Raw genomic sequence first — 22,721 nt, 5'->3', positions numbered from 1 at the left:
GTATTTTCATTTTGGTAATAATTACTATTATTATTTTTATTATTATTATCACTGTTATTATAATCATTATTATAATCATTGTTGTTATTATTATTTAATTATTATTACTTTTATTAAAATAATACTGAAGACCCCCAAACTAAAACGGCCAGCTCCTTAAGTTGTGCAACAAATTAGCTAGTGGCATGAATGGAAAGATTAGCAGCGATTTTTAATATATTTTACTAGATATTTACTTCTTATTTTTAATTATGTATTGTCTGCAAAGGGATCGATGAATGCCATTTGTTGATTTTTTGTTTTCGTTTCTTGTATTACTCTCATAATTTCGGTTCTTATAGCTAAGCGAAATAGAAGTGACTATACAGGCTCATTCGTCTAAACATAGCGCAGCAGTTTTCGTGTTAGTTGGCAAAAGCGTTACATTTTTGTCCACTATATGTTTCGTACAGCAATTTGAGGTAGAGGGACTACAAGACTGAGACTATGGCTATTATAGCTACAATCGATATAAGTACGTTTGAAATCAGTGACAAACAATTCCAAGTATATTTCGACATGATTTAGATAACATATGTGTGATGCTACATCAGATATAGAGCTGTACTGCCAATGCTATGCAGTAAAGAGTTCCGTAATTTGTATTAATACAGCATATGGCCTACCGTAGACTTCGAGACCAAACAAAAATCCTTTTCGAGCCAAATTCCTTATCAACTCTCCAGGCCGAGTCTCGTTAGATGGAAACTATATTTGATCATGACCATTTAGGGAAAAAGTAATCTTAAACTATACGTTACGATAGGCCTACCTTATTTTGCTAGACTATAACAATGTCCTATTCTTACATCAAATTGTTCCATGTTTGTCCACATTTCCATTAGAATAATATTTGAAGTATTATATTTTTATATTCTGTTTTATACAAATGATTGGTATTAATTCAAAAACCTGCTTTTAGTTTTTTTAATACGATATTAAAGGTAATGTGACCAATAGAAAAAAGCATTAAAGACCAGGGTATACTAGCACTTTTAGGCGCCTTGAGCACCATCAGGGGTGGATATAGATATAAATATTAGCTTTTTTCAAATTATGCGAAACGAGCAGTTCCACTGAGCAATGAACGTCACGCCAACAATTTATGTGAAATCCAGGGGGTAGTTTCTCGAAACCGTCATAACTACTTCTTGGATATCCTGTTGAAACGTGTGTTATGGAATTAACACGCGTTTTTATAAGATGTCCATGAACTTAGACTTTTGAGGGTGTCGAGAAACTGACTGTAATACACATCGCACGAGAGAGGAAGGTGACTGCGTACGCTCGGGTGTACGTGCTTATTACAGACTTGCTCGTTTCGATGGTTAAAATGCCGATAACGAATGTGTTCGTGTGAGACGTCAATTGACATGCATGATGTCCGTATAAATGTCAGTCTTTGTAAGATATGGCAAATATAAGGCACGGTCTCGAAGTTCCAGTTCAACTATACATCAGTTTGACACTTTATATCAATCCTATTTACACCGCGTTGTAATATCAGCATAATGCGTTCTTCCAAAGAAAAAAAATCCCTAAGATCGAAGTCACTGTTAGTTATTAGTTATCAAATGGATTAAGGATAAATTCAGATTAAGTTTGCTTGTACATGGTTAAACATATGACATGTTTATATACCACATAGATCTTTACACGTTACAGTGGGATTTATGTTGACTATACATCAGGGCTTTGAATAATAGCTTAAATGAGGTAGGTCTGAGAGCATGGACATTAATGAAAAGTGAACATGCCTTCATGCGCTGATTTTATGGTAGGGCAACTTGGGTAACTTATTGACATATAAGAAATACTGGGTCCTTATTCACAGGAGTTAATTAAATATTGTGTGCCTGAAATGTAGGTGCTATATGTACAGGGTAAGCAATACAGTTTTGGTGTCACAAATTTCTTGCTGCAACGGCAAATCCCTTTTTTTTTCGTTCATGATTCAATCCGTCTATAGCTCCTTGATATTAGTGCTCATTTAAACCTTTATGATATTTGCAGTGATATGGATTTTGGTTACAAGCAGAGAGTAATTGCATTTTCTTTGGGATTAAAATGAAATTATTTTTTTTCCTCATTTGTTTATCAGTTTTGTTTTGTTCTTATCATTAGAAATTTTAGACAGTGCTGTACAATGATGCGCGCTCATGTAAAAAGCTAGCATGATGTGCATTTTGCCATAAGAGTAAACGTTCTTTCAAGCAAACTGATATTCTCTGCGTTACATGCTTCATTGTCTACATTTTAAATGTCCGATTGAATATATAAATTTGATTCTCACTACCAAAAAGCCTTTGGTTCCGTCTTCATTTCATACATAAAAACTATTTAAAAACTATTCATAAATAAACACGAACTATCTGTGGACATAATACATTTAAAAGAAAACTTCACCAAAAAACATTCCTATATTCTGTTTCTAAAGTTTGCAAATAAGTGCTATTATTGACTTATACAATCAAGTATGACCATCATTATCATTCAAGTATTAGAACAATTTTATATAAATCAATAATATCACAGGACTCTAATTGTTAGGTAAATCAAATGTAAATGTGAGAAATAATAATGTGACTTTTTAAAATTAGGAATTTAGATCAAATCTTCCTCCTTTAGCAATTATTACAGAAAACAATATATTTTCTACTCATTATGCTTTCACTTAATACTAGATCCTGAAATTCGATGATAACACTAAATAAACGATATTGTCACAACAAAAATTTTGGCAAATTGTACGTATTATTCAATATTTGAAAATAAACTTTGAAAAATCAGTCACAAGGTTTATGGAAAACAGGATTGTATGAATGGTGACAATAACTTGGAATTACTGTTAAATTACTCCTGCTACTCATCATATGATAGTTTCTTTGATTTATTCCAGTCTGATATGAACTGCGATTTTTGTTACAGGCCTACTTTTTGTTTTGGGAAATGGACTTTGAATGTTTCCCACAGTAACGTTGACTATTTTTCCTAACACTTTGATTTTTCTGGAAACCTTTTGGAATAATTTTCTCATATTCTAAGCCAACATAAGAAACAATTCCTTTACAAAACGACACCCCTTCGATTACGTCAAAAAGGTAACTCGTTCCATAAAAATCACTTTAAAGTTCAAGCCTACTCAGTATGTTTTTGACCTTTACAAAATCAGTTTTTCTCATCATTCATGGTATGACGTGTGATAGAACTCATAGTTCAAGGTTTTCGAACATAAGATTGAGGCAACTCGCCGTTTCTAATTCGGGTTTACTGCTGATCGAATTACCTAGAAAACAATCGGTCGAGGGTTGATCCAACCTTTTGACAACCAGAATGTTTCATCATGCCTTTCTACGTTTTCGTGAAGTAGAGATATACAAAACCCACTTTTCAAGGGATATGATTAAGGATCACTTTATTGCTTACATGTTTACATCATTTCAATTAGAAATCGTATCTTGTCAAAACTCCTTTTACAGTTATCACTCGAGCATTATTAGAGAAAGGTAAAGTAAAGTTTTAAAAAGAAGGAATAAATTTGTCTAGCCCTTCAATATTAAGTACGTACCAAATAAAGCGTCATCGCAGGACATAAATTAACTTTAAAAATTCGTTGGATCTAGTTTGTAATGCTCTTCTAAATCTCCAAGTTTAATTTTATTCAAAACTAAGGTAAACTTCATTCGTAATCACCCCTGCTTTTGTTTTTCTTTACAGTGGGTGGCTATCAAAATGAGATTATGAATTATAAAAATACCCGTTTATCTGGACGTGCGCATCTTAAAGGAGTCCTACACGTGCTTACCCTCAGTCGGCGCTACAGGGGGTACCTTGGTCTCCCTCTGATTTTCAGCACATGCGCATTCGCGGACAATGAAGTCGGGCAATCTCATCATTTGGATGTCGCCATCTTCGTTGATCACGAGCGCGTCGAAATGGTCGGTGCGCGACGGACGGCATCTGCGCTCATCTCTTGACGATGGACGCCCATGGCCCTGCATAAGATTGACCATAAAGCTTTCGAAGGTCATGTTTGGTGCGAGACACGATCCGATGCAAACACTCGTTGTAAGTCTTCGAGGTGCAACCATCCAACTCCAACCCAGATCGGAGAATGAAACATCCATCGTCCGACGACAGCATCCCGGATACCCTGAGCATGTCACTGTGTTGCTGCAAATAACAAGAAGAATGGATCAAAAATAAACCCTTAAGTTGAATACGTGATTTTTTTTTAGGACCATAATAAGTCTCGCTCTCTACGTTGAGACATAAAAGCATACTTTCCGATGGAGATAAATAAACAAAGTAACAATTCTTATTATAGGAAATAAGGAAAGAAGCCAGGCCTATTTGTTCTTTAAGGATGCAGTAAGACATCATAACAGCATAGACATTATCACCGAAATGAAACAAATTGCATAGCTTTGTTAATTGATGGTATAGGCGTTCTTGGTTGCGACCCTAAAATTCAAGAGCTATTAATGGAAATATTGACTTAAATTCGATCCAGAAGTTAGACTTATATTTTAGAGCTTTATCCGGGTGCTACATGTTCATTCAACCACATGATTTTAATTTGATTGTACCTACTTTGGTGGAGTGTCTTCTGTGGCGCGCAGTACTGTCCTTCGCTTCCGTAATTGTCTTTCCAGCACGTTGGCCTGTGTGGTACGCAATGTCGCTGTCGTCGTCGTCGATGAGGTCGTTGACGAATCCGTCCCATTGAATTCGATGTCGACCACCAGCACGGGAAGCATGTTGGACTCCATAGGGATGAAATTACTGGTGGTTGGTTGTCCGTTGTCATTGCTGATGACGGAGAGTTTGAGAAGGAGTGTGTTGTCTTCTTGGAGTGCGCGAGAAACGAGGGAAGAGCCTTGTGGGAGGGAAGCACTCTTCCATTTCCAAGGTATGTCGTAGGAGATGTTCTGGACAGAAATACTCTCTCTGTAGGCATCTGCAGAATAGCAAAAAGAAAATAATTAAGGAAAAAAAGAAATAATTAAATAAATAAATAAATAAATAATTAAATAATTAAACAATATATTAAGAATTATACAAAATACTGATAATACAAAATTATTCGTGTACATTTGTGATATAGATTTTTATGCTTGAGATTGACCTACCAAATTTCTCTCTTTGATTTTTAGGTTGACTTGAGGAATTGTTAATTGGAAATTGCTCTTCCTTAGAGGTTATATACATCTCTGGCATGCCTCTTGTAGACGAGGCGCCATTTTGATTGTGTCATTACACAAGCTTATCAAGACGAAAGCAATTTGGGTATATGCTAGTTATTAAAAGCCAAGGGTGCCCTCTCCATTCTGTTCTCACTCTTCGTACGATTTTACTATCACATAGAAACCTGACAAAGTCATACGTCAGTAAAACGTCTCGTGTACAACCGGCATTAGAATTTTAACTATTTCTTGCGTACAATTTTTGTTCTCCTTTTTTTTGTTATCACACTGGTTATTTTTTTTAGAGCGAAATTTTAGTTGATTCTCTTACATTCTCCTGATGTCGGGAATTTAGCTACGATAGTGACATTGTGATGGACGGTTCTCTGACGGGGAGCAGGGAAACGGTTTCCCGCCGGCAAGAGGACGACCGCACCGCTGATAACGACGGCGTTGTTGTTAAGATCGGCGGGCAGTTCGAATCGGTAGCATTCATCGGTAAGGCCTGCTTCGTTCGGTCCTCCGCACTGGATACGGACTGCGGAGGTGAAAGAACAAAATAATAAAGATGAAATTCATATCAAGTCGGAAATCAAGAACTCGGGAAACTTCATCATATTCATTTTAAACGTGGTGCAAAGTAAAGTATCGTTTTTATTATCATATTCAGCAAAGAAAATTCATTAAAGAAACAAAATGAAATGACACATCTTTGGAAAACGATGTTTAAAAAAAAAAAGAGGTTGGGCTTAAGCTACTTAAAGAGTAAGATGGGAGTATCGTCCTAAAATGCAACTCCATTACGGAGCCAAGATGGGAAAACTTGATATACGTTTCATAGAATATATCTTTAAACTGATTGGTATTTGTATTTGCCTATAAATCATTTATTCCTAGTGTATTGCTGAAGAATGAATTAAAATGTTCATCATCATTGCTTCCATATCATGAATGACGACATTTATTTACCAGACAATAAGATGGACTGTTTAACATTACATCTGAAATGAAATACGTAATTAAGTTAATTTATCTTTAATTTTGTTTCGGCTATTGTCTGGTGAGGAAACGTATATCATAACCAGTTGCGGACGTAGTACAAAGCAGAAAACAGAATACAGAACTCCTCTGAGTAGTACGGTATTACACTCAAGTGCCAAACCAAATTTGGCAACAAGTTGGCTTAACATTTTACAACAAGCCAAACGAGTCACAAGTAATTCGATTTTTAACTTTACCCATAGGTGTCTTAAAAGACTTCAGCTGCCCCCCAAAAGTAATATATATCTATATGTATACGTGTTATAGTTCATTCAATATTCCCCACACTGTGACGTATACGCCTTATTTAGAGCAGTTCTGGTTTAATGATAGTACAGGGTTGCATGGATCAGGAAGTTAACATTCCAACCTTCGAACTTCATCAATATGTCTATTATTTCTATGCAGCTACAAAAATCACTTAAAGAACAACTGTTTTCAAACAAATTGCTACATCAACCCTGACTTATTAATGTATTAATGGTTATGGTTGTTCTTCTTCCAGTTGTCGTATTATAGAGTGCCCGGATGAATAGTGCAAGTTGGTAAATGTTAGTATCACATTTATGACATTTAAAATACTAACTGATTTTATTCAAACTTTGATCAAGATTTACATTTGCACGTATACAATTGATTGTATTTTAGTGTTTTCCAAGATAAATCTTCTCAAATAATTTCGAATGTCAATTGCGATAAAAACGACTTCATAAAGAAACTAATGTGGTATTTATTCACCAAACCACCAAACAACGGACGCATTTAGATTTGATTAATACCAACAGAAAAGTAGGAAAACATAATTCATGTAATCGAGATTCATCAAAACAAAGATGTTTTTACCTATGAGCCATATATGAAACATAACGATTTCACATTGCCCCAGTTTCTTTCGCATTGATGTCGGGATTTTGACAATCCCTGTAATTCATGAATTTATGGAGTAGAATTATGATGGAAAAGGAATGTTTAACTCATCGCCTGGTGCTCGATCTCCACTCATATCCACATTTTATTAAAGAAATAAAAACACGGTAGGAAACATTAAACTATTTTAGAAAAAATACCATTATTAATATCCAACAAACTAAATATGTCAACAAAAAGTACTAACGCTCGGTTATTGATGGTATCACGGACCTACTTTCTGAAAGGTATATTTCCGGAGAAGGAACCAAAAAGACAAAACGCGTGTCCGGTTTTTTATTGAGGAACATAACTGTCATTTTGATCAATGTGTTCCACATGCTCTTTCTCGATCTGAAGACGCATGCCACCTGGTAAGATTCCCCGAAAATATTTCTTATTACGCCCTCTGAACTTCAGACAGGAACACAAGGTCAGACAGAGAGGACAATCGGTCGACAGAGAGAATGAGAGAAAGAGAGAGAGAAAGAGAGAGAAAGAGAAGGGGGGTTGAGTCAACGGACAGAGAAAAGAGAGAGAGAGATATGGTGATAGAGAGAGAGAACAAAAGGGGAAGAGAGAGAGAGAGAGGGGGAGAGGGGTTCATGTCAAAGGACAGAGAAAAATAGAGATATAGAGAGATCTATATAAAAAGAGAGAGATGGTGATAGGGAGATAGAGAACGAAAGGGGAAGAGAGACAGGTGGAAAGAGAAAAAGAGATAGAAAGAGAAAAAGAGAAAAGGAGATAGAAAGAGAAAGAGAAGGAAAATTCGTGTAAAGCAATAGTATGCAAAATAATGGAAAATGGACATAATAGTCGAGTGACGAATTCAGATAGAAAATTTCATACAGGGATATATATATATATATATATATATATATACAGATAAAGTGATAGAAAGAGAATAAGAAAGAGAAGTAACAAGTGAGATGTGTATACACAAAGCTATGTGGGTAGAGGAACGCGAAATTGCCAGAGGCAAAACGGGTATCAGACTCAAACGAAAATGTAGGTGAAGTCTGGGAAGAATAAAAACATGTCAATTTTTTTTTTTTTGACTCGGGATGGTCCTTTCTTTTAAGAGGACCCATTATAATAATCATTCATTAATTGTATTGCTCCGATGTATAAAATACATGAAAATTGTTTTGCTCACATCACTGATAGATCATAGTCTCACGTGCTCAATATTGTATTTGCATTACAGAACCTTTAACTTATCGAAGATATAATTCTGTTTAAATCTTGTTTAATTAATATATTCATAAATTAATAACTTATCCACAATATTTTGAGTAGTACGCTTATATCGGAGAAGAACAGAAATTAATGATACTTTTTTAAACGACAAATGGGAGAATCGTCATCAACTATTGCAGAGTATTATGGCCAAACATGTGTGTTTACAGCGTAGTAAATACACACCTTTTTAATCTACATTCTATCAATACATGTACATCAGGTGATTCTGTTTCCTACAAGTACATGTATTGATAGAATAAGGACATAAAGACAATTTCACATTCGCATAGATGTAGTGAATTCGTTATATCGAACACTACAGAGAGGTTCTGCGTACTTCGAACATAATTTCGATGGGATATGACAAGCATGTAGGGTATTGAAAATGGCCTTCATTTTATGTCTCGAAAGAAATATTTGCGATCATCGTACAAACTATGACAAATTATTTTGTGTAATCTGTACGTGAGTATACTGTAAACAAAAATATTCCTGAAATAATTAAAGCATTTTACTGTTTCCATTCATCATTTTAACGCTTGCATAAAATTTACAAACACTAAACTTCCATCACACTTTACTCGAAATGTACAACCTTTATTGGGTTTACAAAAGGACAAAAAATAAACAAAATGGTTAGTGAGTATCTGTTCAGGTCAGGATCTTACTTGTTTTTAAATCTATTCTTTGCAATTGGAATGATAGCATTTAAAACGCCTACTGGACATTTTCAATTAAAACAGTTGAGCAATAAATTAACCTATTATTCACTTATTTTCCATCAAACGTTCGTCAAATATCACACTTTGAGATGGGAATTATTATTAATAAATCTTTTACCACTTGAATTTTGTCAAATGATATTATCTCATTAGTGTACTCCTAGAATTTGACACCATATTATAGTGTATGCCTATAGGGCTGTCTTGTGAAGCGGGATTCTTTTAACACAGAAGGAGACTTCTCTATATTTCCAGAAGACAGACTATGAATAAATGAATAAATAAATAATACATAAATAATTTTTTTTTTTAAATGAATGCAAAAATAAATGAATAAATAAATGAAAGAATGAATAAATAAATGAATAAATATTGTTTTCCTTTATATTTAAAACAGTCTATTCACATTTTTTCAGAGATTAATTGAGGAAGTGGAGCTTTTAAGACTTGATGTATCTATTCTTATAACTTTCGACGGCAGGACATGTATTTTTTTTTTAAACCTTCCTGACAAACAACATTTTAGACATTTCTTATATTTCCTGCATAAAGGCCAAATAAAATTCGTTGCTTTATTTTTGTATAATACATTTCAATGGTAAATATTACAGGTATTGTCATTTAGAATAATTGAGTGAAATAGAGTCAAATTTATTTCAAAACATGAATAAAACCTATAAGTTCATACACCATACTACATCGTAATAACGATAATGATGATGAGGAGGAGGAGAATAAAGATGCGATGATGATATTGATAATAATAATAACATTGGATACATTTGTAGCACTACTAGCCATCATGCAAAGTGCTCGAGGAGCTTCAAAATTACCCCGGCTCTAAACTAAGCCAAGAATTTTTAAAAACTTTAAAATTATCTAGAGAATAGTATTCTTTGGAATGGAGAGACTTTAATTTATTTTTTATCGAGAGTGCTTACAGAGAGGAGTTTCAATCCATCTTCCGAACTTGGAGGGGGCAACGCAATCATCTGAGTTTTCCTTTAGGATACACACAAACTCTAAACAAATTATTGCAGGGGAGCCCGCAACTTAAACGTCGATTATCTACTGACAAGATTGCGCCATTACATTAAAGATAACCATTATTTGCCAAGACCTAAACATATATACTGTACATGAATGCCTTTACACTTATCTACAACTTGTGTGCATACTGTCTTAAATTTAACAATGAATGGTACAAAATAATTATTTGCGAAGACCAAAAATAGGCACGAATTCTTCTTAACTCATCAGATTATGTCCTTTTACAAGAAAAAAAAAACGTTTAAAACAGATTATACCTTTTTGTTAACAATACAACAATGGACAATGTTGTTTGCGAAGACTTGAAATAGACATGAACGCTTCTAAACATTATCTGGGCTTTAAAAAAAAAGTGGTGGCATTTTGCTGTTTATAACAATGATACATATATTTTCTATTGGTATGGTACACCTGGATGCTATATGTATGAATAAAGTGTTACAATTGTTTAGGTCTTTGGTCGTGAATTATTCCAATAAAAGCTTTTGTTTATAGTGTCTAGACGAAACGGTATGTTGGAAAACCTTTTTCATAAAGTGATTGTTCCCCGGACAGTAGTTGCTCTTAAATCTTTCTTAATTGGCCTCTATACAAGGACTTTTATATGTAACAAGTCCCTGCCCTACATGTATGTTTTTTTTCTCTCCCTTTGGCGGGAAATAGAATTAATGAATATTTTAAAAGATGAAGAAATAGTTATTTTTTGACAGAATAAATCAATTGTATGATCGCGCAGTCTTATCGTAGGTGTAGTACAAGTTAATTAATTTGCAATAACATATTCTTGTGCAAAGCAAGTCACAGACATCTTTCCTATATCATAAACTATAATCAAGTATAATGTTCACACACCTTCATGTTATGTCGTCTGCTGGGTCTTGGTTTTGTGATCAAGTGATAAACTATGCTTTTCAAAATGTTATTCTCTCCAAATGTAAGGAAAACATAAAGATACAAAAGACGTTGATTTTGGAGTTGTTGTTTTTCAGTAAATTTAGTAAGATAGGAGAAAAGAGAGCAATATGAGGCGTTTCTACTTAAACCAACTTAAATGTAACATCATCACATTATTTAGGAACAAACTCGCCTTCATTTTTTGTTGTTGCTATTTTGCAGTTACTTGTTTTCATGACGAATAAGATGAATCGACATATGATTAATCCAACTTTTGACCAACGAAATATAGAAAGAAACATCATCAAACGATTTAGGGACTAACTGGTCCTATAAAACTCACGTTCATCAGCAGTGAATGCTCTTCTACTTGGTCTCGGGTTACTTGGGAGTGTGGTAGCTTCGTTAGTCACCGCCTCCTCCTCCTCTTGAGATCTCTCAGGTTGTGTGGGTTGTTGAAATCTTGATGAATTCCTCTTCCTGGCATCAATGGTCTCAAGGAAAATCATGGTGATGGTTGGGCTAGTGACAACGGATCCTGATTTGATGATAGGTGGACGTACGACCACCTTTTCCTGGTCACCAGCACCATGGTCGGTTGAATGCTCTGGGCCTGAGTTGGGCGGGTTGTTGCTGGCATGTTTGCTGGCGATGAAGTTCTGGAACCAGTTTCCTGCGTTCTTGACTCGTGTGGCTGATGGTAGCTCAGGTGCTGGGTTGGGGATGAAGCCTGGAGTTCTGAACGGGTCCTGAGACCTTCGGCGACCTTCCGTCCCATATCGAAGATTCCCGAGGTGTCGACTGCTTCCCCGTGGCCTGGCGTAGGGGCGAGTGTTCCTCGAGCTTTCCACGATGCTGACGAACGTGGCGACGATGAGGACCGCTGCTACAAGAAGCTGACATGATCTCGACAACGTAGCCATCTCGATGAATACGAACTTGGATAAAGTCCACAAAACAACGGAGCGCGTACAATTTCAAGAAGCAAGAATATACAGCTAACAAGAGCAGCCTGGAACAACTAGCATGAGGAGGGGCAGCGCAAGCACTTGTCGGCAGTCCGACATAAACACACTGTCCTAGTATAACTCTCCATCGAATCATTTTATAGCTGGGTCGACCGGTGCTACTGCTGCTGCTAGAGTGTAGAATGAATAATAGTTAGTGAACAGGTGTAGAGTCTCCAGTGTGTCAGCTCAACGTCTACAGGTTGTGTTTCGTTCCGCGATTGCCGATATCAAATAAGAAGTTAATCCTGATGACATGGTGAGACCTTATTTGTGACGTCATTCACTTTCTCTTGCTCACTGACCAATCGGATTCCTTCTTTAACAATCTTCCCGGGTTCCTTCGTTTTTAATACTTGTATTACTCTTCCTTACCCCCTTCGGTCTCGAAATAGAAGAAACACGATAGAATCTTGATTTAAAAGACATGACTTTTTATGAAAACGATGTTAACTATTCGTTTTTTATGTTCGATAGCGAGCTACTTTGCATTGTACAATATTTGTCTTGTTATTAGAGTTTCTTGAATTAATTACTGTCACGATTTCTTATAAATAACGTGACTATACCGACGATGGTGTTCACTGATGTAAGAATATGATATACATTAGGTGTCGAATAAATTATTGACTCTGTTTATTAGTGTCTAACTCCCAGTTCAAAGATATACTTATATTAGTCATACTATAGCGATAAAAGTTGAGTTGTTATTTTGTTGTCAAAGATCATATTTTATAGGAAAAAGATTTATCTATTTCAAAAATAGCTTACAGTTGGATGCATTTATATTTTTTCACCGTTTGTAAAGTTGCAAAAGTTACCACAATGAAGAAATGTTTTCTTTTTGAATGTGGTAACAATTTTACTTTGTTAAATGTCTTTACACTTTTGTAGCTAAAAGTACGCAGGGTGTGGCGGGAATGATGTTTCCCTGTTGTGCATTATGCGCACCATCTCCACTCTCTTAGGAGTATGTCTAAAGTCGATTTCTGCTCTCTTCACACGCATACAGCACAGTAATGGCATATTGACTGTCGTAAAAGACGTTTACCTTTCCTTTCAGGTACCAACCTTCTCGTTGGGGAAGTAAGGGTGTGCAAAATGGAGTCAGACATTTGAAGTCTTGCCAAAGAATGCTATGCCCCGAGTCGGGCCCGAACTTGAACCAGTTTATTCATAGTCCGCTCTTGAAGTCGTGAACTCAATAGATGGAGATGATTTATTTTACCCGAGAGATGGGTTTACCATTTAATTACACCCCCGATTTATCGATAACCTGGTTGACATGCGATGGAGGTAGATTAGTGTACAGTTATATTTAGAGATAATATTTTATTTTAAATCATATAGTGATACAATTGAAACTGTGAATACAACTTAAGATATTTGTTTCCCATAACGTTGGAATGTCTACATCTGATGACCAATGACGATGAGTGATTAGTTTGTTTAAAATGCCATCCTTTGTTTTTTCGAAATTTTCAAGTTGAGATGAAGCGAACAAAGTATTTTGACAAGTTGTTTAGGCTACGAAAATATTCATTATTCATTTTTCTTCATGATCTATTACCTGACATGTCTATGAGCAGATTGTATTATGTACGTCCTTTATCTCGGTATTGAGGTGCTGTTTGTTCACAGGGGAGGCCATTGTCATGTGCCTTTATTCTTTAAAACTTCCTAGGTCGTGCTTTCTGGGGCATTCATTTGATTTCTTTTGTCTCCACTGGCTTACTGATGGTGGAGAGGGTAGTTGCCCCCCCCCCAAAAAAAAAAACAACAACAACAACAAACAAACAAAAAAAAAAAAAAATCAAACATGGTTTTGTTACTTTAACAAGTTTCCTGTTTTTTTCTGATAAGTGCCCCTTCTCACGTCTCATAAGGGCCCTCTTTTTTGACACATGCCCCTTGTCTGTCTAATAAGTGCCTTTTATCCTTCTGATACTATCCCTTATTTTTTTATTTTTTTTAGAGCCACTTTCCTTTTTCATAAATGCGAGATCGACAAAATAAAGAAATACATAGGGGAAGATAGGAAGCCTCTTATGTCTAACTTGTGGGATGTTGGTCTCGTGGACCACAAACAAGTGGTGTGAAAGCCTGTGAAACCGACGTTGGAAGTTAATTGGGCTGTTGATTCCGTATGCTGCCGGTCTCATGGGCCGTATCGCGGGTTCAACCTGTGATTATTAAAGGTAGTAAACCAGTTTTGGAAACGCCCCCCCCCCTCAAAAAAAGAAATGGAAGATCTTATTAGCAATCATGTGAAAGAATATGTTTTGGCTAATACATGATGATACAAATTTGCCGGGAAACCGTCCACTAATTATTAAATATATTTGGCAAATAATCATATCGACCCGGCCTGGATAGATATCACGTAGTCCCATAAACATCTTTCCGTGTACAGTGCTTGTAACTTTACCAAGACTGGGCCAAATTTCTCATCATTTTGATGATTCCAGAACCTTGCAGTACACACCAATACTTATATGCTAGATGATCAACCTTTTCTGATCGATTCCTCAACGTTTATTTCACAATGCAATTGCATGACGAGAACTGGTCTATCCCTTTAAAGACAAATATCGAATTCGAACAAAGCTTTCAAGAAATTTGAACTTAAAAGGAAACCTTCTCTCAAATGACGCACATTGTAGGTTTCTTGAACAGTGGTTTGAAACCACTAAAGAGGCTTTCTTGAAATTTGAAGCAAACTTTAGTGTGTTTGAGAAGAAATATATTGTTGTTGTGTTTTCAGCCGAACCTGTGTGAGTTTTGTCACAGTAAAGAAAGAAAGTTTCCACAAAAGACTTCCAGGAGGTCTGTAAGTGTTCATGTATTCAGAAGAAAATTAAAATGTCATTATTTGAATACATATTGTCATTCCTGATTCCTGACTATTTTGTCTCTAAGCTGTATACTTTTTTTTTATTACAATGAGTAAATTAAAGTGGTATGGCCATGCCAACTATGTACATATTCTATTGAGAACATAATGTACTCATGTTTCAATAAGCTGTTGATATATTCCCTCCCTTTCCCTTGTCTTGTGTAGTTAATTGTGAGTATCGGTTCATGTATGCCTGTAATCACGCTTTCCCTGTTTTAGCGTGTATTTGTATTTAAACCTAACTTTAGTTAATTATGTCATTTGTAGTTTAAGGAGCTTATCCACAACAAGCTCTGCTTTTCCCAAGGCTCCGCCTCTATGTCACAAGTTCAACTGAATAGTGTGTACCGGTATTGTATGTACATGCATACTATAATCATTGTTCAATATAACTCTTTGTAAAATGAGATATTGTGGAAACCAATAAACTGTTTATTCTAGAGTCAATTTTCAATTGTTCGGGACATGAAAAAAGCTATACTTTTAGATGACGTCTAACGAATAATGGAATTAGAAGCTGTTTCATGAAATTGAAAGAGGAGTTGCGTTTAATCCGCCCATGTATGCGAAAGCAAGATGCCTTCATTTAAAATAAAGTATTCGACCTCATTGATAATTTATGTTTTAAGATATAACAAATTGTATCATCATGGATAAAAATAAAGTAGTAAAGTTGGGTTTAAATCAAATTTGGCTCAAATCTCAGAATGATTGAAATATCATTACAACGAATCTCAGGCAAACTGAATTCCGCATCTGTCGAAAAGTGCGTGATATACGAAAAGCTACATATTCCCAGGTAAAATATTTCCTTTCATTTTTTGTTTGTTTGAATAGTTATCGTTTGAATTGTGTCGTCCCAGCACCAGGCCCAGGATGTCAGATGATACCTTTATAGTACACAAGTTGGTTTGTGCAATAACTACTTGTGATAAAATACACCAGACACACTGAAAATCTGATACCACAATCGAATCATTCTGCCGGTCTGAACAGCATCGGAGAGAGACTTTATACGCCCATCATATCTGGTCCTGATTGAATACTCTTTGTGCCTCGGAGAGTGCCCTCTTCTAGGAAAAACCGAGTACGTGGAACGGTTCAAGGTAAGCAGAGACAATAACATAAATATTCTAGCACGCATCTGTTGCGTGCCTCGTATATCTACCCCTAAAATGGTTTCATGTATTACCTCAGTACCACCGATGGAACAGACTCCATACCGATATTATGAAGACCCACAAACATGATAACGATGATTGGTTGATATTAATATAATATATATAATAAGTATCAAAATTATTCCAGTTCAATCAAATCAGTAAGTGAAAGACAAGAGATTTCTAAATTGTTTAATATACCTTGATACTTCATTCTCATCATCATTGCAATATCTTCGTTTTTGTTTTGTTTTTAATACATTTCATATCGTTAATTCTTTATCAAACACATGACTTCATGAAGGATGAAGAAGAAAAAAAACGTTCAACTCGGGCAATATCAGGCACTTGGGAACGAGACCAGAAGAGGAAGCGGGCGGGTGGGTAGGAGTGGGGGTATTTTTCAGCTTCCTCAGTAGACGCCGTGAAACGACGTCTTTGAATAACATATTAGCTTTTATTGCACAATGAGGAAATGTTTAATACCGTGTAATTTTGTATTCAATGTAATTATAATTATAATAATGACACATTAAATAGAGCGCAGAAACTATCAAACATTAAGTATATATTTTACTGCGCTACAATTAAGAGCTCCTGATATGCTTAGATTTACAGTTAATAGAAAATCTAAATAAGTGGAGTGGTAAGTGAAATCTTGATTCCAATGCATTTTATAACTACTTGCTATATATAGTTTATTAACCATATCATTTCAATTACTAGACCGATAATGTTTATAAAACTACAATGATGACAAAAATGTCGTACCAAAAAATTCCAGTGGTAGGCCAGAGATGTCACATGTCCAGCTGATTTCTGTTTCGATGATATACTAATATTCTAAACATAGAAATGTTGATTAAATTGTTTAAAGAAACATTAGACCAATATTTCATTTATTTATTTCATTTCTAACGAAGATACACATTTCATAATGATAAATATTATGCAAAATTATAAAATAAAAAAAAACACAAAAACAACACTTTATAGCATTTGAAATAGAGAAAAATCATTTAAAAAAAGGGTCAACTGAAAGCAGATAATAATAATTTAGAAAAGGTAAAGCGCATATTATAATTTAAAAAAAGAAGATGGTGGCCAAAAGAGGCAACATTCACAGAAACCCATACAACTACAAGGGACTGGAACAGCGTCAAAGTACAAATTATATGATAAAGAAAGAACAAAATGATAGGGAAAAAATGGAAAAGTGGCTACATATGGATTGAAGGGAGAGAGAGAGAGAGAGAGATATTGGGAATACCAGCAGACTCAGTTGGCGTTATGGGTATGTTTTGAACAGGCGGGTTGTGTGTGGGATCGTGTGTGAGTGTGGGTGTGTGCGTGCGCGTGTGCGTGAGTTGCTTTGATGTAGAAAGATTTAACCCAGATTTTATGAATATGTATACAATTGTGTTTTTTGTTTATTATTAACATTAGTAGCCTACTGGGTTGACCTTTTGAAATAGATAGGTGAGACATAAGCCAAGTTCAATTTCATATTATTTTGAATGTTCCTGCTATTGCCTTCCCCTACACAGACCAAGGTTTTTCCTTCTAGAATGCAAAAGATACAAAGTAGGGATAACTTTTTTTTCAAAAATAGGCAAATAGAAGTACGCGACAACGTTCAAAGTATAAGAAGGAGGGAGAAAGTGAGAGAGAGAGAGAGAGAGAGAGGGGGGGGGGGGCGGGAGACATACTATGAGATCGAAACAGACAGAAAGAGGAAAATCGGGGAGGAAAGTGACGGAACAAAAAAATGCTTACAACTGCCTCCAAACTATTAAAAAGAAATCGATTTGTCTATATCATAGAAAATTTAAAAACAATTCGAAATTCGAAGAAGCCCATTACACTTTTCGCCGGAACATTCGCGTCTAACTACATTCCAGTTTATGACGTCAATGTACATGATCACTGTGCGCCATGCAGCATGTTCGTGTTCTAAATCTTCAGAAAATTGGTGGTGGGTTATCGGCTCTCTTGATTTCTGGAAATGACATGTTTGATATTCTAAACATTTTCAAATAAAGATTGAAAGAGTATGTGAATTGTATACATATTTCTTCCACATGGTCTTCAACTTTTCTTTGAAAAATGAATAGCAGTGGTATATCTGAAATTTAAGAACGCGAATTTTGTTTCAGTGGCAACATCCAGAATTACATTTTCCTCTCAACCCCCCCTCTCTCTGTCTCTCTCTGTCTCTGTCTCTGTCTGTCTCTCTATCTCTATCTCTCTCTCTCTCTCTCTCTCTCTCTCCCCCTCTCTCTCTTCCTCTCTCTCTCTCTCTCTCTCTCTCTCTCTCTCTCATTCACCCTACCCCCTCTCTCTCTTTCTCTCTGTCCCTCTTCCTCTTTTCCCCCTTTCTTTCTTTACAAATATTTTTTTTCTAGTATATTTATCTCTTTACGTTGCAGTTTGACTATCAGTATCATACTTCATACTGAAAAGTCAGTAAATGAAATAACAACATTAATAGGGAGAGACTTGATATGAAACATACCACTATTAAATGGAAGTTAGAGAGCAGGACCCGTGCTCTGTGTTCGAACCTGTATTCTACGAATTCAACTAAATCCGCGACCCTGGGTCGAAAAATCAAATTTATCAAAAGGCGAACTTAGACCTCTGACTAAATTCCTTTTTAAAACCCGATTTTGAAGGGGAAAACAAGGATTAAACCCAATATCGGATTTAAATGCTAGTAGAATACGGGCTAAACACATTGACTCGTAATCATACTTCAGTTATTTTTGTGAAATATCGTTCAAGCAAAATGCACAGGTTTCGGATGCACATTCTATGAATATTATATTTTTGTGAAATAGCAATGTATGTGGAGTTAATTAACATTCTCAGTCGAAAGTTGCGATACAAAGTCTATAACGTAGACAAGAATATCCAGTCACAATGATGAGATCAACCAAATACCGACAACAGACCGAACGAAAAAAAGGCATCTGTTGGTTTGTAGTCAGTGTGGAGTCGGTTTGACGGTGTGACGAAGTTATTAGACATTGAATAGAGGGTTTATTCTTCCCAGGGTTTACATCGCGGAAAGTTTCGAAGCAATTTTGCATGCCAGATGGCGCTATTTTATATGAGCAACTTGATTTGATAAAGGGCTGGCTTTTTTTTTCAACTGGGAAATATTACAGAACGTTGATTTGCTCGTTTCATACCTTCATAACCAAATAAAAGGCTTTGGATTACAGACTACTATTAACAAAACGAATGTTATACACATTGAACTAACAGCTGATTGCATTATGTAAACAAAAAATGCCGAATGACGTCGAAAAAGGGTAACAGATTAGAAGGGGGAAAAAATCCCAGAGGAATAAGAAAGTGGAATAGGGAATGGGAGAAGGAAAGCTGTTAACATGATACCCCCCCCCCCCACACACACACACACACACCTCCTAACTGATGGACTTAATTTGCATTCCATCTACATGCAGAGTAGAAAAATGGTTGAACTTGAAAGGTCGCTCGCTATTTACTCTCGGCCCTGTCTATAGAGTTGCTATTGATCCAAATTAAGTCCTCCCATGAATCGCAAGTTTGCAGTCTCCTATCGTATTGATATCAATCGCAAATAAGTTGCGATTGATAATATAAACTATTTATAAAAGAGTCTCGCCACCAATTGTTCGGGTTGTCATGATATTTGTCTGTTATTTATAGCGCAAAGAAAAATGCACAATCATTTCTGTCTTTGCAATACGCTTAATGAACCATGAACACATATGAAGTTGGGGGAGGGTGCGGGCGTCTTGTTTTGTGTATGCTTTAGAATATTAGTCCACAACGAGGCCCTGAGTGTGTGAGCCAAAGTTCTTTTCCATACTAGTATGAAGTCTTGAAGGAAGAACAAGAAATCCGTAGTTGATGGAGCATTAAGATCTATAGACGGGATTGTAATGATTTATCAAAATAATATTGTACTGTGGAGCAGCCATGGACACAATGAAGTAAAAGCAAAAGAATTCTGAAAACACTGCGTATGCACATTTACAAAATAACCTCAGATAGTCAGGATGTCTTATTTTGTTTCTGTCAACTTGATGTTTTTGTTCCGGGGTTCAAGGTGATGTCATATTTATATCCGAATGGATTTTGTGAAGCGATGATTTACTTTGTTCCCTATAGGTTTCCATGATTTACGTACTTGTACAGTATACATGTATTAACATACAATGTTTTATGTACTCATCGACAGGTTCTATCCCTTCTTTTTGTTTATCCTCTTCTTGCCATCTAATTTCATTTGTTATTTTATTAAGTTGTATTGTATATTAGGGGTGCCCAGAACAAGTATGTGCGTTTTGGTGTACTGGTCTCTTTTCTCACTTGCCATATCTAAGTAAAACATTTCTATTTTCTTGTAAAATTGAAATTGAAATAAATTCATAAATATTTTTATGAAGAAAATGGCTGAAATTTAAATAGCTGTTCGTGTAAAGGTGGTATCTCACTGAGCGGCGAATGCTACTTTTCTGACGAATGTTGGCGAAAATCAGGGTTCGCCTCTACGACATTTCGCGACTTTCAGCGATGTTTAGCGATAATTAGCGACATTTGAGCGAATGTTTGCGAAAGGTAGTTGGCGAATATTAGCGACTCTATATAGGCAAATGTTAGCGACAGTTTTCGCGAAGATTAGCAACTATTTGCCAATCGTTTGCCACAATTTGTGAGTGTTTAGGACCTTTTGCTAACTCCTGGTATACTCAATGGGTCGATTTTATATAGGAAGTTAGGAACCATATGGTAACGTGGTCGCTAGCATTGGCGACTCAAAAAGAACCTCGGCGACACCGTCTACCAACTGTTTGCAGAGGCTTACGACTGTTTTGCAAACGCTTGCAAATGTTTGCGGAAAAAATAAATCCCCAATGATAAACTGTTTGCGACAACGAAAACTGTTTGCGAACTTTCTGGCAACCTTTTACAAACCTTTTGCAACCTTTTTCGAACCCTGGCAAAACCCCAAGAGATTCGCTACATTCGAAAGCATTCGTCCTTCAGTGAGATACCCCTTTATAAACAACGCGATGTTAGTTTGTAAATGTGGCAAAATTATCCCAACGGTATTCTAAGTGGTACATTAATCAACAATGGAGTAGCCAAGATAACGTCTAAGATACCCCAGATGTAGTGATGTAGGCAAAATGGACCACATTCATTAGTTTGTGTCATTCGTCTTCCTATTTTTTTGAAATAAATGCACATTGTTATAGATTTTTCAATAATAATAATGATAATAATACTCAGTTTTTATATAGCGCAAATTACTATTAAGTCTCTAAGCGCTATAGAAATAGAAAAATTCAAGAAGTGAGTGAATATCCAAACTGTGTGAGATCTGAAGCGATGTCGTAATTTGTTATGCTGTTCATTAATTACTTATAGGGTAGATATAACTGGAATATATTCGCCCTCTACATAATATGTCACTCTAAATTGTAGCCAGAAGTATACTTTGTGATAGTCCCATTTTTAGTTTACCTTTCATGTTTATATTAATAACATACAATTGAATTGTAAAAAGTTTAGATAGCAAACTACTTGTATGTACTTGACTATAGTTTTATGTTGCATTTTCTGGACTCGAATATTAAAGTGCGCCACCCGTTTCATTATTTGTAGACGGGATTGAGTAAACAAAAGTAAACTCTAAGTCTGATTTAACAAATAGTTTTGTTGCGTTTTATTTGTTTATTGTCATATTTCATATAGAACCCTAAACTTTATGACATGTTATTTCCATTTTCTGGTTGGGATTGTGGCCTTGATAAAGTTATTTTCTTGCCAACATGGCATTGTATGTAAATTGAGTTCCCAGGGTCTGTTTGGCTTTACATACAAAGGAACTGGGTCAAACGGGCATATCGGGGAACCCCGTGCTTTAAAGGAATGATGATCTTTGGTACTAAAATGGTAGGAATTTGGAACGTATACTTTTGTCTTGACAAAGAGAAGATGACAAGAGCACATTGAGTAAATTGATACAGAGAAAGTGACAGAGGGAGACAGAGAAGAGAGAGAGAAAGGTAAAAAAGGGAATTTAAAAAAAGAAGTTTTATTTACTTTAAATTATATTTGCGAATTGTGTTTAACACGACTAATGTAGCCTTCTTAAGAGAGAGAGAGAGAGAGAGAGAGAGAGAGAGAGAGAGAGAGAGAGAGAGAGAGAGAGAGAGAGGGGGGGGAGACCTGGGGAGTGTTTCACAAAGACTAAGATCGACTTTACATTAAGTTGGACTTAACTGTGGCAGGCCGTTCATGCCACCGTTTGCTCTCACCATTTACTGGCATTATTTTGTCTGTCAAGGGACATTTAAAATGTTTACATTTGTTGATAATTCATTATTGAATTAAAATATTATCTAAAGATCATAATGGCGAGGGCAAACAGTGGCATGAACGGCCTGCCAAAGTTAAGTCAAACTTGAAGTCGATCTTAGTCTTTGTGAAACACTTCCATGTTCTTAGAGGTGGTAGAGAATGAATAATCAGAGAGGGATATAAAGTTATAAAACTATGATAGTTTTCCCGGT

General features: G+C 35.8%; 1 protein-coding gene across 1 annotated transcript; it reads right to left on the bottom strand.

Moving 5' to 3' along the window:
* Window positions 1-299: 299 nt before the first annotated feature.
* On the bottom strand, window positions 300-12,247 carry LOC755949. Its single transcript, XM_001192756.4, has 4 exons — window positions 11,427-12,247; window positions 5,557-5,763; window positions 4,633-4,999; window positions 300-4,212 (listed from the first exon to the last, which is right to left on the bottom strand). Exons 1-4 carry the CDS (start codon window positions 12,004-12,006, stop codon window positions 3,831-3,833), a joined length of 1,536 nt encoding a protein of 511 aa, XP_001192756.3. The 5' UTR covers window positions 12,007-12,247; the 3' UTR covers window positions 300-3,830.
* Between the last annotated feature and the right edge of the window lie 10,474 nt (window positions 12,248-22,721).

Source organism: Strongylocentrotus purpuratus, unplaced genomic scaffold (assembly GCF_000002235.5).
Source record: "Strongylocentrotus purpuratus isolate Spur 01 unplaced genomic scaffold, Spur_5.0 spur5_contig_840, whole genome shotgun sequence".
In the NCBI taxonomy this organism is placed as follows: domain Eukaryota; kingdom Metazoa; phylum Echinodermata; class Echinoidea; order Camarodonta; family Strongylocentrotidae; genus Strongylocentrotus; species Strongylocentrotus purpuratus.
Note: the sequence above shows the minus strand (reverse complement) of the source record. Positions and strands in the feature narration are given on the sequence as shown.

Coding starts and splice junctions, on each gene's coding strand:
- LOC755949 (XM_001192756.4), bottom strand. CDS start 12,006: ATGGCTACGTTGTCGAGATCATGTCAGCTTCTTGTAGCAGCGGTCCTC. Junction 5,000..5,556: donor ATTCCCGACATCAGGAGAAT/GTAAGAGAATCA, acceptor GCTATTCTGCAG/ATGCCTACAGAGAGAGTATT. Junction 4,213..4,632: donor ACAGAAGACACTCCACCAAA/GTAGGTACAATC, acceptor TGTTATTTGCAG/CAACACAGTGACATGCTCAG.